Source organism: Dicentrarchus labrax, unplaced genomic scaffold (assembly GCF_905237075.1).
Source record: "Dicentrarchus labrax unplaced genomic scaffold, dlabrax2021, whole genome shotgun sequence".
Lineage (NCBI taxonomy): Eukaryota > Metazoa > Chordata > Actinopteri > Moronidae > Dicentrarchus > Dicentrarchus labrax.
This window is the reverse complement of record NW_026136711.1, coordinates 2,474,648-2,492,218: the sequence shown is the minus strand read 5'-3', so window position 1 is coordinate 2,492,218 and position 17,571 is coordinate 2,474,648. Positions and strand designations below refer to the sequence as shown.

At 38.8% G+C, this 17,571-nt stretch overlaps 1 protein-coding gene and 1 long non-coding RNA gene across 7 annotated transcripts in view; one reads left to right on the top strand and one right to left on the bottom strand.

The window, feature by feature from the left end:
* gabbr1b (gamma-aminobutyric acid (GABA) B receptor, 1b) overlaps window positions 1-8,895 on the bottom strand; it is a 208,046-nt gene extending 199,151 nt beyond the window's left edge. For 4 of the 5 annotated variants that reach the window (XM_051415258.1, XM_051415262.1, XM_051415260.1 and 1 more), the window contains exon 1: window positions 8,661-8,895. Coding sequence is in view for 2 of the 5 variants with exons in the window: in XM_051415260.1 (XP_051271220.1) it covers window positions 8,661-8,664 (4 nt within the window). In the remaining 3 variants the exon portion in view is untranslated. The remainder of the gene's footprint in view (window positions 1-8,660) is intronic. The other variant, XM_051415259.1, reaches the window with a different exon arrangement.
* LOC127372052 (uncharacterized) overlaps window positions 1-17,571 on the top strand; it is a 281,035-nt gene that overhangs the window by 62,123 nt on the left and 201,341 nt on the right. The gene's annotated exons all lie outside the window — the stretch shown is intronic.

The following is a 17,571-nucleotide window of genomic DNA, read 5'->3' as shown; positions in this document are numbered from 1 at the left end:
TGGCGCCTTATTTAAGCTGCTTTAGCCTGCTTTAATTTGAAAAGGTGGCAAAATGTTCAACACAGCCACCTGATCAAGGTTCTGCACTGAGCATAACTTGACAGCTTTAATTACATTTTCAAACTTTTAAAGAGTGACATTTGGATCATTTACTACATTATGGTGGCCTAACTTGATCTAGTGCTCAAGTTAATCCTACTTTTCTTTAAAGACTGTTGGCAATACTAGCTGAAAAACCAGTCAATAATGCAGTCAATCTACAGAATTAATTAATATCCATGTTGCAGCACCTGTGGACAAAAGTGGTAGTGTTTCTACCACCTTGTTGAATTGATGTCAAGGGGAATCCGACCAAATCTGACCCGTTGGCAGGCATTAACAGTAACTGTTAGAAATAGCCAATTTTCTCACTGATTGACTTTATGTAGGTCATATAGGTAATATAAAAACTTCTTGTAGTATGTGTGAGTAAAAGACACAAGTACTTCTTCCACCATTGTTAAATTGTGAGCCTAGGAAGGGTGGTAGGTGTATTTTAAAATGATGAAAAAGCATGCTTTAGAGTGGGGCTGCACAATAAAACAGATTGCGATATGATTCACAATTAGTTTGGGAATCATAATATTTTTCCATCACAATTTTTATTTTCACTGAAGAAACCCAATTAAAATCATGATGATGTGACATTTGTTGGGGTCTGTCACATTTGACTTTTAGCAAAACATTGTAGCTTCTGCGATATTGCCCTTTAGATAACATTTCAATTATTTATTAGGGATCGAGCACTGACAAAGTGCAATACCCTATTGTTTTACTTGGAATTATTATTATAATTATTATTATTATTATTATTATTATTATTATTATTTTCTGCTCCTACAAACGCATATTTGGAGGCTTACATGTGCTCAAAACTCATGACACGCGGCACACATGGCGAGTCGTGGCGAAAAATTCGGTATTCTATGCGTCAATTTTGGGTTGGCCATTAGGTGGCCCTACTATCATGAAAAGTGCGTTTAGGCTAATAACTCACCCAATAACATACCCAAAATCCCACAGGAAGTCAGCCATTTTGATTTAAAATTTCAATTTCAGCGACTTTTCGCCTTGTATTTGACCAAACTCCTCCTAGGAAATTTATTGGATATGCTTCAAAATTTGTGAGTACAGTCAAAAAATGGTTCCGATTAAAGGTTGTGCTATTTGTGCATGTACGTTGAAGGGCGTGTCCGTGGCGTGCCGTCAAAGTTGGCCATTTTGATTTTTTTGAGGGTTTTAAAGTTTGCCAGGTTGAATCGAATGTCAAACTGTTATGCCATTTCCAGCATTTAAGGGCTTCTGTTATGACTAACTCCTCCTACAGATTTTATCAGATTGACTCCAAATTTAATCATTGCAATCTAGACACATTGGCGATCAAAACTTGTGCTATTTGTAACTGTAAGTTTAACCGTGTGTCCGTGACGATGTGTCAAATTCCACCCATTGGCCATCAAACAGATAGTACTCATATCTTCAGTGTACAGTCCCACCCTGAACACGTCCTCACAACTTCAGTGTATATGATCCAATCTCAATGAAACTCTACATGACAATATTCAGACATAGTGATCGCACCACCTACTTGCAACAGTAAGTAAGCGCGGCGTGGCGTTTTTGAGCTGATTTACGTGAAATTTTCATGTTGGGGGTTGCAATGAATCTTCACATGTCTGTTAAGAGTCCCGCCCTGAAAACATAGTGATAGTGCCACCTAGTGGCAACAGGAAGTAAGTGCTGCGTGGCAATTTTGAGCTGATTTACGTGACATTTTCATGTTGTGGTCCGCATTTGTTACGACGGCACGTGACGTGGCCGCAGCACACCCCAGCAGCTTGTGACGAGTCTGCAGCACACCCCAACGCGCGCCGGTTGCGAGATCCCGTTCAACGCTGCTTGCAGCTTTAATTTGTTATTTTATTTCTATGTGTTTTAAAACCGTTAATGGATACTGACACCAAATTGAACCTCATGTCACCGATCCTTCTGTGGCATCTTTACACATCACAGAAAAAATATATTGCTGTTACTACACACTACATTATGCCCTGTAAAAACAAAGATCAGCAAACAGCAGCAAACTGAACAGACACTGGAATCCATGGCTGTGATTTATTATATGATTAAAGACATCATTTCAAACACTGTACCATACATTATTATATCATCATTCACAACTTATTGGGTAACCCAAACAAATGACTTGTTTAATTTAATTAGAATGTTTCTATGCTGCAGACAGTACACTGCAGTATAGTAGCTAGCATGGTCATGTAAGTACCTCATGGCAAAAAAGCAACAGTAAAAGTTGACAATCACTAATAATAATGGTCCCAAAAAAGAGGCTTGCTTCAGCCTGTAGGAGATAATAACCCTACTTGATACAGATGAACTGTAATCAACAACAGAATGAATAGAATAAAGATAGACAAGTGTGGGGGAAATCGTTTGTTAAACAATACTACTTGATGAGCCGGCGCTATTCAGGTTAATGGAGGTTTGGAGCCTGTTCCAGCATGCACTATGATATCCTGGCCAGTACACCATCAGAGGGCTGACACAGAGACAAACAATTGTACACACACACACACACCGCAGACATGTTGAAGTTGGCTATAGAACCAGCTAGACGTATAGAGTTAGTCTGTGCACATACCTGTCTAGGTGCTTTCTCTGGGCTAGCTAGCCAACTAACTTACTAACTTTACTTTTGATGAACTTTACTAGAAAAAAAAACATTTGATGAGTTGGAAACGTTGTCGTGTTATCAATGTTGATGTCAGATTTGGCTAGGTCGGAATATTAACTCTTCCATCTTTGCACACTACGTATAACCACCACAGGTAGGGATAGGAATTGATAAGATTTTATTGATACCAATACCATTATTGATTCTGCTTATGAGTGCGGTTCTTGGTGATTTGTCAATAGGGCCCAGAGGTAACTTCATTTATGACCATCCTCTTTGCTGATTTGCTGGAAATTGAGGACTCTGGAGACTCCCAATTCCTGGATATAGACCACCACTCCCTAACTCTCAAGCCCAAACCAGGAGCTCCTCTGCAGCCAGTGACAACAAATGTTATAAAGAGTTCGGTCTAGACCTGCTCTATTTGAAAAGTGTTTTGAGATAACTTCTGTTATGAATTGGAGCTATACAAATAAAATTGAATTGAACTGAATTTAATTAACAGCTTGTAAGGGAAAAAGCCCCACTGAGCTTCCGCAGCCATCCATTGCACATTTTCCTGGACTTCACGGTGGACTTCACCAAACAGAGGGCATTGTTCATCAATGTCAAGCAGAACCTTCAGGCTTCTGTTGTCAGATCACATTCAACAATGTGAACCAGCTATTCAACACAGCAGAGGCTGCTGAAAACCTTAACAAGGAAATGATTGCTACAGCCCAACCACTGGAGTTGGGATTGCCTTTAGTGTATAACACTTTCCTGTTTCTTCAACCAAGGTCCATTTACCTGGTCAGTCAGACTGTGGACTTCACAACTGGGACATAGGCGGTTATGTTTATCACACTGCAGCCCACTGTTTTGTGATGAGTCATATCATTTGAACAAGACTGGCTTACCTAAAATTAAACTGTTCGACCAAATGTTAATACACCCTTGCATTCGCAGTCTTAATATGTGAGGAAAGTTGGTAATTATCTCTCTTGCCTTTGTATTTATCTTATTTCCTCTTTACTTATTTTACATTTTCCTTCAAGTGTTGGTAGTCATAAAAAAAATTGTCAAAAATCTACTTCTCACTTTTTACTTGCCCCTACACAAATTGTTTTATTTATTAGCAGTTATCAAATAATAACAAAGTCAAACAAAATTTCATAGTTCACTTATTCCACAGAATCGGATTATTTTCAGATAATATTTATTTTCCCCTCCATGTAGCCACCATCAAACCGCCCAGCTCTTAGGCTGACCGTTCCCTGTAGCTGACAGCAGCTTACTGGCCAGACTATGGGAAGTAACTCTGGAGTAGTTAGAGAATCACTGAGCTTGTCTATTAGACACAGCAAGTGTCAATGGGATTTCTTTTCAGTGGCCAATAGTTGTATGTCTCCAACTATTTTTCTCTGCTTCCCTGGATCTCTGGAGTTTTTTGTTGGAATACAGATTCATTGTTAGCTGAACTGTGGGTTTTTTTTATTAAGCACTGACTGTATAAAACACTGAGGTGGATTTGAATTCTTGTGTTTTCTGTAATAATTCTTACTGCCGTAGGGGGAGACACACTGCAGGTTTAAGGTCAAGCCCTGAGTAACTACAGTAGGTCAAAATCAGTCTGTAAACTACAACAGTTGTTTACAATAGGGTTTGTGTTTGGGTAATTATTTTAGCAATGCCACTGGTTTACAGGTCTTAGCAGTTAACTCGACTAGTACATTATTACCAATGAGTATGTTTTTACCAGTCATAAATTTACTTTACTTACTAAAATATGAATACCTATGAGCAACTAACAGATAAATGTTAAATTTCACCAGTCACTCACACAGAAGTATTTTGAGTCTACAGTGATTTTCATATTTTACCAGCATCTGGTTGTATGTATTTTATTTAAATCGTGTCATGATACCTGAAAATATGTTATTACTGACATTTACCACAAATATACATTCACAGTCCCTACAGAAGAACATGGAGACGAATTGGTATTAGGCCTGCACGATTTGGGGAAAAATATGAATCATGATTTTTTAGCTTAGAATTGATATCACGATTCTCTGCCACGATTTTTTTTTCTCACGAAGTGTAAAGTTTATTGCACACATGAACCATGACAAAACAAAACAAATTGACAGTACCAAACATGGATTTTATTGGCACCTATAGCACATTGCACATTGCCACAAGCCTGTAAACATAGGCTTCAAAGAATAAAGAAAATAAAGTGCATACTGGCCATTTAGATAATTAACATTCAACTGCCCATTCAAGTATGTTACCAAAAATAGTGAACTTTAACGCACTGCGCTGAATATGGCCCTGAACATGGCTCTAAATAGGCAAACTGAAACATCATTCAACATTCTGAGGCTTCAGTGTCTAAATAAAAGTGCCATCAATTGACCATTGAAGTGCAGTATCAAAAATGAATGATTTATTTTGTACATAAAGCAGCACATTGTCTTTAATTGCTGGCCTTTTATAACTAGTTTAATGTTTCTTGAGCCAACTCCACACACCTGTAAATGAAGGCTTCGATGAAAAAAGAAAACAAACATTCAATTGGCCATTCAATTAGGCTCTAAAAATTGTAACATAAATAAGCATAAATAAAACACAAATCTGCCAACCTACTAAGGCGTCAGTGACAAAAGAAAATGAATATTAATTTGGCCATTACAAAAGAGTAAATTAAATTATATTTTCTTTGGGACATAGGCCTCTCACATGACCCTATATGTGACCCTGAATATGGCACTTAAAGATTCCTGGCCAGAAACACAAGTCTGTCAACATGCTCTGGCTTTAGTGATGCATAGTGGCATGTCACAATGTTGCCCCCTGTACTGAACAGCCGCTCAGAACGGATCATCTTAAGAAATCCGTCACGTTCTACTGTGTTTATTGGAACCATATCTTTTGCTAGATGGTAAGCAATTGCTTCTGTTATTTACTTACTCCTACTGGAGTTATGATTTCTATTGCAGAGACCTTTACAGAGGCCCTCCCATCACCACACAGTGTCAGGTTTGATCCCAGCAACTGAAATGTGTCCTTGGGCTAGACACTGACACCCCCTACCTGCTCTCTCATAAGTGTCGGTCTGTGACAGGGGCACCCAAATGTCTGCACTGGAAATGAGAGGCAAACATATGCAAACTACAAATGAAACACACAGCTTGTTGGTAGGCAACCAGCTGTAGTGGGCCACTCTGTGTCCATTACAGTCTACAGAGATGCAGTCCAGCACCATGGACAGCGACACAGGGCTGGAAGCTGTCACTGCAAGTTCACATGAAAATAAGCTCTTTGTTACTTTATAGAGTAACGGAACACCCAATTTTTATTGTCACAACCCGCCTGCACAGATTCAAACATTTATTTTTAGTACTCCTATAGAACTAATGTTATAGGCACAGTCTGAGTCTGCCAACTGTCCGTTAGAGATCCACCTACTCGCTCAGTTTGGTCAACACAATTATCAAACACAATATGCAACAGAAAGAAAGTTCATGCTACTTAAAGATAAACCATGTATGATTCAGAAAACAGTTATGTACAGAGCCGTGGTCAAGTGGAGTTCATTGCCAGTACATATTGTTCAAAAGAACACCAAACATCAGTTCAATTCTGTTAAAACAGTATCAGTAAATATTTAAAGAACTATGGTCAAACTGTGGTTGTGTGTGTAAATTAAGAGATAAAATGTAAACCTAGGTGAAAGCATAAATCCCCCTTAGCAAAGAATGTGGAATTTAATATGCAAAAGCACAGAAAGATCATTAAGTATTATTTATCTGAAGGAAAATCAAAGTTGCTATGATTTTTAATGGGACTGATTAATCATTTATTTTTGTGTATGACTTAAAGCTGCATCAGGTAGCTTTTATAAAAATTACTTTTGTCATTATTCCTGAAATTTTCACAGTGTTCTGACAGTAGTACATGAGACGGATAATCTGTGAAAAAAACAGTTTAATCTGACATTGTAACATTATAGCTATGACAGGAAATTAGGGAAAGTAGAATAGGTTCCCTTTGAAAATCTCTGTTCAAGTGGTCAATCTTTAAGAGTTCAACAACCCCAAGATTCTCCTTATGCAAAGGAAAATTCTGTTCTGGAAGATTAATAGTATATTCCATGAAATGTAATGTTAGGGGAAAAAAGGCATTTAAATATTCAACAGCAACATATATTTATACACAGAATATCTACTAACGATTCTTGAAACGAAGTTTGGATATACAGTGTTGAAACCAACTTTTTCACCACCTTCCCAAAACTGAAAAAAAGATACTAACATTGCCACACTGACAATGCTGTCTGCAGATGCGTCTGAAGAAATGTTTTGTTTATCAGCCTCAGCACAAACATCAGCCGATGGCAATTATGTCAAAATGCCAAATAATCTGCCCCAATTGAACAATTAGTCAGTCTATCACTAGTTGAGGTTTTTCTTTGACCAGTAAGAGATGTTCAGCACTGCAAACTCCCATTAGCCCCTTTAGTTCCTGAAAACAAACAATGGGGACTTTTTGGAGTCGGGAAACTCTGACAGAGTAATGAAATCACAACCCTGGTCCCTCGAATGGAAATGCAGGTAAGCAGCGTCCAATATTTACTTTTTGGTCTGCCAATGGCAATTATACTGAGATACTTTTCCAGCCAAAAACATTTTTACCGGGCATAAAACTACATCATGCATCCATCCTACGTCATTCGGATGCTACTTTTGACAAAAATGCAGAACTTTCTGTCTGTCTTCATGTTTTCTTTCTAGTGGCTTAGGACTGGGAATACATTTTGTAGAAAGCGCAAAGAGTACACGGACGTCACAATAAGTATGGTGAACAGTGAGGGTCACATTAGTCTCAGCTGTAGATCTGTAAATAAAAAATGACTGACATGAATGAAAACACAACCATTCCTATATTCAGATAATTATACACTCGTGAAAAATTATTATCCTTCTAAGTGTTACACACTGGACCTTCAATAATTAAAAAATATTATGCGTTTAATGTGATTTTGGCCACATTTTAGACTAGTAATAGTGTTAAGTTCAATGGAAAAAGAAAAGAGAAAAGCTTTTTCTATTTAATGCTTTACTTTACTAATGTGCCACAATAATTCTGAGGAATTCAAAAACAAACTACCCCTAAGACACTGTGTTGACAGTGGGGATAATCACAGGGTGGCTGAATATCTGCTGATTAATATCAGTAAAATGTGAATCAGGTAGAGTCCAACAGTGAATCATTATTAGCCTGAAGGGGAAACTTTAGCTGACTCGCTGTTTATCACTGCCAAACTGTAATCCACTGCACTGACTGAATCATACCTTGGCAGTCAGTGTTTCACTTCATCCACAGAGCTGCTGGCATCTGAGCAGTGAGCTGCACAACTCAGCCAGTGTGTATGACAAGAGAAATACACGGACCACACTGCATCAGACCGCGGAGCCTACACCTACTGTACTGTAGAGATTGATACACTGATGTACAGATTGACAGGGGTATGCAAACAACGTGTTTAAAGTCATGTAGATTTGAACTGACTGGCTTTCCATACACGGGCTCGGCGTGTGTGGTAGCGCGTCAGTGTTCCCGTGCGCACGTGCAAGCGCAGAATTATGCCCACCTGCAATTGCTACAATGCAAGCTAGCAAAAGTGTGATGTTCAAATGAATGAAAATCTCCTCAACACTGTTACGGAAGTGTGAAAACATGGCAGCCTGGCACTGCCCTGAGATCACTGTTAAATTCAAACTGTCTGAAATCAGCTGTGGATTAAATGTGTCAAATGTAGTGTTTTTGAAGCTACTACGGTGCTACGTACCGCGGTCAAATCAAATCAATGTAAAGTACAGCATTAATACCAAAGTTGAGCCTGTCTCATGTTGCTCACACACTGTATTAGAGTCGTACTCACGCATACTAGTCGCCAGCTGTGTTAGCAGGTTCCCATCCACTGCCGTCAGTCGGGCAGAGACACAGCGCCAGAGTCTGCGGTGGAAAGTGCCTTCAGTATGCAGTTATTCCACACAGGGGTCGGCTGAGCTCCGGTTCCGCGGCCCAGATTCAACCCTGTCAGCTCACTGACGGTGGTACAGCCGCACACTGTCTACTCACACACACACTTGACACAGTCTGACGGCGTCTCAAGGTGCAGCTCTCTCCCTCTCTCTACCCCACTCCCTCACTCTGGTGACGTCACTAAGAGACGCAGCCTGAGATGCTGGATTTACTTCCCATAGGAAAACACCTCAAATAGCACTAGTTACACTAAAAACAAATGTATCTAGCTCTTCAGATGGTGAATATTACTAGGCAGCTTGTTGTGGTATGACAATTGTTTTTATTTACACTCAACAAATCAACAAACAAAAGGTCTACATCAATTCAGGCTATATAGATAATAGAATTTAGATTCTCTGTCCAAACCATTGACACTATATATAAATCAAATTCATCTTATATTTAATTTTGAATATTTTACTAATAATGCATGTAACTGTAATTTATGAGTGAATTTGTTTTTTATTGTTTTCTTTTGATAATAATTAACACAAAATTATGCACAATGTAGTTTACTTTAGCTTGTAATAAACTATTTTAATAATCTATTTAGTGGAAATTTGAGTTCAGGGTCGGGCTTGGGTCCAAACTGCTTCCGTTGTTGGGGCTAGGTTCGGGCTCACCCAGATTTTATTGTTCAGTTGGGCCTGATTGTTTTTGGCCAGATCAAAGCTCTAACCAATGGGAATGAAACTGAAAATAAGTAAATAATATATTGTTCTTTTAGCTCTTAGGTTGTTTTAACTGTTTTAACTGCTATTCTAATGCAGACCCAGGGCTGTTTCTGCTCTGTGAACATAACTTGTATTCAGCTCTTCAACTCTTAAAAAGTTAATTTTAAGTTTTAGGCTTCATTCACAATGCAGGCACAAATGACACAAAACTGACTTTTTTTCCTCATATGTGAAAACCAGATTTCGAAAGTGTGAACAGCACTAATCTCATGCAATCTGATATTTTCAGTTTTGGTTTGGGACACTCATAAGTGGTCGCAGTCATATCAAAATTCATGTGACTTTTACGTCATGGACCGTGGAAGGCATTTCAGTTTGGTCAGGCCCATCAGCACCGCAGTATCACTGTTAAAAGTTTTTTATTTATCAGTGGTTCATTTTTAGTAAAACTTTATAGCTAACGAAGTGGCAGAGAAGTACAGTGCCAGGCAGCCAGCATTTGAATGGGAAAAGTGTGATTTACATCACATAACACAATTGGCCAATACATTTTTGAATAGTAGAATGTATTGCTTTCTCATAGGCTGTGACCACAGAGTATGATATATGTGTCTGTATATAAAGTAAAATTTTGATGGTTGCGCAGTCCTTGATGTGAATCACTTTAGGACCATGACCTGTTCACACTCGAATCTGATATGAGCCACATTTGACAAATAATTTGAACAGTCAAATTAAAAAAACCTAACCCTAACCCTAAAAAGCAATAAATAGGTAATAAATGAGAATTGAGCTCTAAGCCTTGCAGTGTGAATGTTGCCTGTGGGGCAGTGGGGCTTTAAGCATGCCAACGTTTGCTAAAGCGATTTTTTCACATCAGCCCGTTTCACATAAAATAGTAGTGTAACCAGGCTTTTACCAATGGTACTAATTAAGGCTCTGTTCCATTTAGTGTAGCAGAGACTTTCTAGTGAGACAACACATATAATAGCAGCACCCTGCCTCTGTTTGACCTGAATGGAACAGAACCTTCATTTGTATCATTGGTAACACCTGTGTTTAACCTACTATTTCATGTCTAAATGGCTTCTGTGAAAAAAGGTCTGCTAGGACTAAGTGCAGCTGAGGCTGATGGGAATGTTGTTGTGGTCGTTGTGGTGTATACAGTTCCCAACTGGGAACAATTCACTATGAATATTTTGGTACGCAACTTGGAAGAGATAACGCTGATAACAAGTCAGGTAAAGCATACTTTATTGGTTTAAGGGGATGTACTGGTTCAGCATAAAGTCTGGGACAAAATCACCAATAAAAACCTGCACTTTAAAAAGTAACTCAATTCAATTCAATTCAATTCTATTTGTATAGTGCCAGTTCAGACAGACAGACAGACAGACAGGTGCAAAGCAACAACAGTAGCAACAACTACACTAATGGTAGTGAATTATTTGGGAATATTCTCAATTGTGATTTGACCAGCAGTGGATTTGTGACTGAAGGTTAGGCTACATCTGTTTATACAGTTAATGGTATGTTGTTCTAATAAACATAGTTAAGGCTACAGTAATCATAATTAGAAGTGCAGTTTAGCCATTCTACCCTTCAGTGCAGCATTGCAGTGGATAAGAATGAGAATTTTTTTTTTTTTTTTTTCTTTTTTTTTCAAAAAATTTTTTTTTGGCAAAAAATCGAAAACCGACTTGACCATTGCACATCAAAAATGATGGATGTACATCAAGGACAGGGGCTACAGGAGTGACAATCAGACATACTGTATAAAAGACATGCTTCTCGAGGTATGGAAATTATTAGGCTAATCTGTTGACAGTTACCAATTCAGATTATGTTTGATTAGTTTTTTTTTTTTATACTTTTTTCCTTTTTTTAAAATAGCCCAATACAATTGAAGTACACAGAGATGTAGGTATCCACTGCCTTGGAGAGAAGGAAGAGGACTGTTTTCAAGGAGTTTAGAGTAAGTAATTCAACATCTTGAAAGAAAATGAAATCCACATTGGGCAGTGTAAATAAACAGGGCAGAAACCTGCTCCTTGGCCACACCCTAATCTGTAATATCATAACAATTGTCTGTTCAGATAGGTACATTTGTGGGCAGCTATGGCTCAGAGGCAGAGCGGGTTGTCCTCTAATCGGTAGGTTGCTGGATCAATCCCCGGCTCCTGGTGCCACATGTTGAAGTATCCTTGAGCAAGATACTGAACCCCAAATTGCTCTCGATGGTGTGCATCAGTGTGTGAATGTGTATGAATGCGTTAGTTTCTGTATGATGGACTTTGCCATCACTGAGTGAATGTGTGTGGAAGGGTGAATGTGGCACGTAGTGTAAAAGCGCTTTGAGTAGTCAGAAGACTAGTAAGGCGTTATACCAGTACAGGTCCATTTAATGGCTGTCAACACCTATGGTAAATGACAATAATGTATTAATAAATCAATGTATTTTTTCTTTTAATTTGCTATACAAAGACACAGAAGTGGCAGGCCTCGATAGACAACAGATGTGACAAACAGGCTTACAGTAACACAATTAGAGAAGAGTCATAAAGTAAGGAACACTCAATAACGGACAAAAACCACTTTAAAGGAATGCACTAAATACTCCATGTCTTCCCACCACTCAAAGTGCTTTACACTACATGTCACAAATTAATTTAATTAATTAATTTGGGGTTCAGAGTTCAACTCAAGGGCACTTGGAAATGCAGCAGGAGGAGCTGGTTTTTGGATCCCTTACCTGCCTTTTGATTTGCCTTTTTGCCTTCACCCTTTAGACTTGTTTGCTTGTGTTTTTCGATTATCCATGTACCAAACCTTTGCTTAAGTAAACGACCTAACTCAACCTCAATATCCACTTAACAATCAAGTGTGGTCGCCAGGCAGATTTGAGGTGGATGGACATCCTGGATAACAAATCGATGGCCTTCGCAGTGAAAACACAAAATTTATCTTGGTCTATTATCATGATAATTGTGAATAATAGTGAATAACCTCACATAATTTGACTTGAAAAAGCGGTGTAGCTCTCCAGCATACAGTCCTATATTGATTTCCTGATTTATTTTGAACAAGGAGGAGCTCACATTTTTCCAGTCATTCCAAAATCCTAAACCTGTCACTGTAGCTGAAGGCTCAACTTGCCCGTATCCCCTACAAAAACCGGATGTGTGGAAATGGTATGGATTCCAAAATACAGAACAGGGAGATGAGGTTCCTATTTGATGCAATAAATGTGTTTCTTAAGGTAGGATAAAGTTTTAATGCCACTTTAAAAGTATGAAGTCGAAGTTCTGTCCAAGGTAATCATGACATGAAATTTTCATCCCAAGTCTATATCAAACTGAGTCTGAAGGCAAAGGTCTTGTTTTGCACTTACCTACGGTCATAAGTTCTGGGTATCAGAATCAGAATCACTTATTGGCCAGGTATGTGTGCACATACAAGGAATTTGACTCCGGCTTTACGTTGCTCTCAATGTGCAAACACAGATTAACAGTATACATAAACAGAACAAGTTCAACAAAAAAAGACATACACAGTTATACATATCTATTAACAAACATTTGTAGACAAAAGTGCAATGGTGCAGAGTGCAAAGGACGCTGAAATAAATATTTCACGTGCAGGTATCTTTATGTACATGGGGTAGGTGGATATGACAGTATATACAGAATGCAAAGAAACAGAATTTTCAGCAATGGACAATAAGTTATGAATGGTTTCATTATTGACCAAAAGAAAGTTTCCCTCTCAGGGTGTCCACACCTAGAGACAGAGAACTCAGATATCCAGCTGGAGTGCCGAGTAGAACCGCTGCTGCTTTACCTTCCGGTGGCATCTGATTAGATGTACCTGGACACCTCCGTGTTCCTGGTACATCCAGCTGGTAGGAACAGACCCAGAACACACTGGAGGGATTACATATCTGATCTAAGAATACCTCTGGATACCCAAAGGCATGCTAATCGAGTATGATTGGGAATACCTTGCTTTAAGTCAAAGTCATGTAGACCTCTGTCACTCAGGTTTGATACAAAATACATTTAATGTTAAAGACATGCCCCACTTATTTTTGTTTATTCCCCTTCACCTGTGGACAAAATCCAGTTTGGCCTCAAATCAAACAACAAATCCCATTAAAAGACCAGAACCAACGTCGTGTTAGTCCGTCTCTCAGTACTTTCTGACTTCTCTTAACGGTCTGTGGCTCTTACACAAAATACTGTTGGTTCCTACTGGAGATGTGAATCAGCCAAAAAAAAAAATTCACAAATATTAAAAAAAAAAAGATTCAGTAACTTTCTAAAACAGCTGGACGCTAGTCTAATAGAAGGAAATAATGATTTGGTTTTTTTGAGGACAATTTTTAGTGGAGGATGAATCCACATTTGGTGTTCTAGTGAGTTTTTGAGGCAACAGGACAGTGTATGTGAGATTGACTCAAAATAAACTGTGTTGGTTTGGGTCAGTAAGCCAGGACAGTAAGAAAAATATAAAATTCCATATTTTGTTCGCATTGAGAATCATTGCTCAATTCTAAATCCACTTCATTGTTAAGTATAGTGTAGGAAAGACAGATGGACCGTTCTGTGCTAGATAAATAGTTGAGACCTCCAACTGCTGAACAGTCAGCTCTCTGTCCCCTGGTGATGTATGTTGTCTCTGTATGGCCATAATACAGTCATCCTGCTGCCAGACTGCCGCTGCAACTCCACTGTGATAGGAGCAGCGCAGCAGCAGCAGCAGCCAGGCAGCCAGGCAGCCAGGCAGCCACCACACGATGATCTGGTTTATCATTTGTTCTTTCTGCTGGCTGAAGAGAAAAAAAACTCTGGAGGGAGGGCTGAGTCACACAGGTGAAAAACGGATATTCGTTTCTCAGAGTCCAGTCCAATTCAGCTTCAAATGTTGCTCAATTTTCTCTGCTGCATCACACCATTGTGTGAAAAATCCCATTAGCCTGCCTGCTTTTAGCCCCTTACTGAGTCAGAAAATAGCTGTTAATAGCCAATACACCTTGTGTCCATTGTCATTATCTTACATTTTCACCAGCCAGGTAAAAAAAATTGAAGATGCATATACAGTGCTGCTACTAATTTTATCCTTAACAGTGTAGAAAAGCCTCTTTTAATGGGTGAAGTCAAAAAAACTCATTATCATGGCCCTAAGTAGAATTTCATCACCCTGTAAACCATTGACTTTTTAATGCAAATATATTATATTATTCATTTATTAATTTTCTATTGAATTTTCATAATATAAATGAGAAAGTAAACTACTATACTTTAAACTCTAGTAGTCCATATCTGATGCATATGATGAGGAATGAACCAGGAAAGACATTTCTGACACATTTCTGACGCTCCTCATTCCATTGCTTAAAAAAAACAAATAAGGTGTAGAATGGTTCTGGTTTAGTGCTGGGTGTGAGGGCCAGGGGCCCACAGCTCACTTTTGTCTTTAGGGGCCACACCTTGGGTTTCTCTAATCCTGTATTCCCACAAGCTTTGATATTGCCTTGGTGTCTTGGACTTTGACTGTTCTATGTACTTTTGATTTTCTGCCTCTTGGATTTGTTTGCCTTTGTTGGACTGTTTCTCTGGTTCTGACAATCACTTGCCTCACCATCCCATAAGCCTTGTACTTTGTTATTATTAAATCATATGGACTGCACCAGCTCTACTTCCTATCTGTCTTGCATTTGGGTCCAACACTCCCTGTCCCCATGCTTGTGACAAACAGGCTTACAGTAACACAATTAGAGAAGAGTCATAAAGTAAGTGAACTGACTCGATAACTGGAGCTAAAAAAACTCACTTTAAATGGAATGCACTTATATAATACTTTCCATGTCTTCCATCCACTCAAAGTGCTTTACACTACATGTCACAAATTAATTTAATTATTAGTAAGTAATTTGGGGTTCAGAGTTTGACTCAAGGGCACTTGGTAATGCAGCAGGAGGAGCTGGGGTTTGAACTGCCAACCTTCTGATTAGTGGACAACTCACCAAACATTATGTCAATAACTTTTAGTCTTTTTGAATCGGTTTATTGATTTTACACCAGTATTGAACAGAATGAACAGGGGGCTGTCACACTGCAGAATTAAGAAATCCAGGATAACTGAAAAAGCTAGGCTAGATCTAGTTTAGTCGCAGCATCCTGGCTTTAGTTATTTATTTTTTTTGTAATAAATTTTATTGGTTTTCAACAGAAACACAAGTTATACATTTTGCCATCATGTCAGTAACAGAGATAGATAATAGAAAAGAAAAAAATATATACATACATACACATATACACACACACACACGCATATATATATACATATATATATATATATATATACATATACATATACATACATATATACATACATATATATATACATATATATATGTGTGTGTGTGTGTGTGTGTGTGTATATATATATATGTATGTGTGTGTGTATATATATATATATGTATAAGTATATATGTATGTGTATGTACACACACACACACACACACACACACACACACACACACACACACACACACTGCCATCCATCTATTCTTAGCAAGAAAATGTCTACTGCCCCCCCTTCATCTTCACAATACATACTGGAGCCTCTCTCCATATTGCTCTGCATACACACACATTGTCCATTCGTGTAGCCATAGAACACAACAGCGCCAATATTCTACAAAAGTAAGCAGTGATACATCAAGCGGATGTACAGTACAAGACAAGACACTTATGGATTTATCGCAGGTGGGCGTGGCCATTTTAGGGAAAACTGGCCCCTCATCACTAGCAGAGTCAAATCCCCAGGTAGGTAGTTAAGCAGAGGAGCCCACATTTCATTGAAAGACCTCTCATTACCCTTCGCAACTGCACTAAGTCTTTCATGGGGGAGGACCCTGAATATTTCCCCAATACCATAATGTGACAGTAGGTGGTTTATCATTGATCCAATTAATTAAAATACATTTTCTAGCCAATAATAGCAATTTGTCGAATAGTTTGAACTTTAAACGGGTTAGAGTCACCTCCCTTGAGGGGAGGCCGAAAATGAAAAGGCCTGGGTCCCTCTTAAGTTTTGCCTGAAAGATGCCACTCAGTTCCTGTGAAATTGTACCCCAAAATCTTTTTATCAATTTACATTGCCAGAAGTAATGATAATATGTTCCAATCTCTCTATGACACTTGTTACACAAAGGTGAGACCTGACGGTCCATCTTATTTATCATGTAAGGAGTTATGTGTAGACGGTGTAATATTTTATACTGTGTCTCTCTCAATCTATTACATGTAAAGGTGGATTTAAATACTTCAATGGTCTCCTGCCAGTCATCCTCAATATACTCCGTGTCGAGATCTTTCTCCCACTTCTGTGCAATGCTTGTAATATCACCTGGACTAAGAGTATAGCAGTGCAAAGAAGGAAGAGATAAAACGCGTGATGCCTCTCCGGGAGATAAGAAACCTCTCTATATCACTGTACATGACTAGATCAGGAGGGGGTAAGGTCTTGAATCCAACAAAGTGCCTGACCTGGAGAAAACCATAATGATGTTCTTTAGGGATACTGAATTTGGACTGCAGTTGTTGTAAAGTCATTAATATCCTATCGTGGTACAAATCTCCAATCACACGCGCCCCATTGCCATGCCACAAAAATATTGGGATGGAGACCTGGGGGGAAATCCAGGTTCCTCGTAATAGGGATTAAGAATGAGGCATAACTTCCTCTGTCTAAGTATTTACAGATTTCCTGCCACACTCTAATTGTGTTGTATATAATCGGGTTATTCTTGATATCCTTGAGTAGCTTTTTCTTATCACTCATGACCAAGCTCCATAGCGAGGATGGCAGAGAGGACCATGAATCTAGACAGGGCTTGGACTCAAGATGAGCATGTAACCATTCCCACAGGAAGCGAGCGTGGCATGCCCAGTTGTAAAGAATTATGTTCGGCAGGCCCAAGCCTCCCCTGTCGGAGGGCAGCTGTAATGTTTTCATTTTCTGTCTGGGTCTCTTGCCGTGCCATATGAATCTAGAGAATGCTCTCTCTATATCATGAGCAACCTT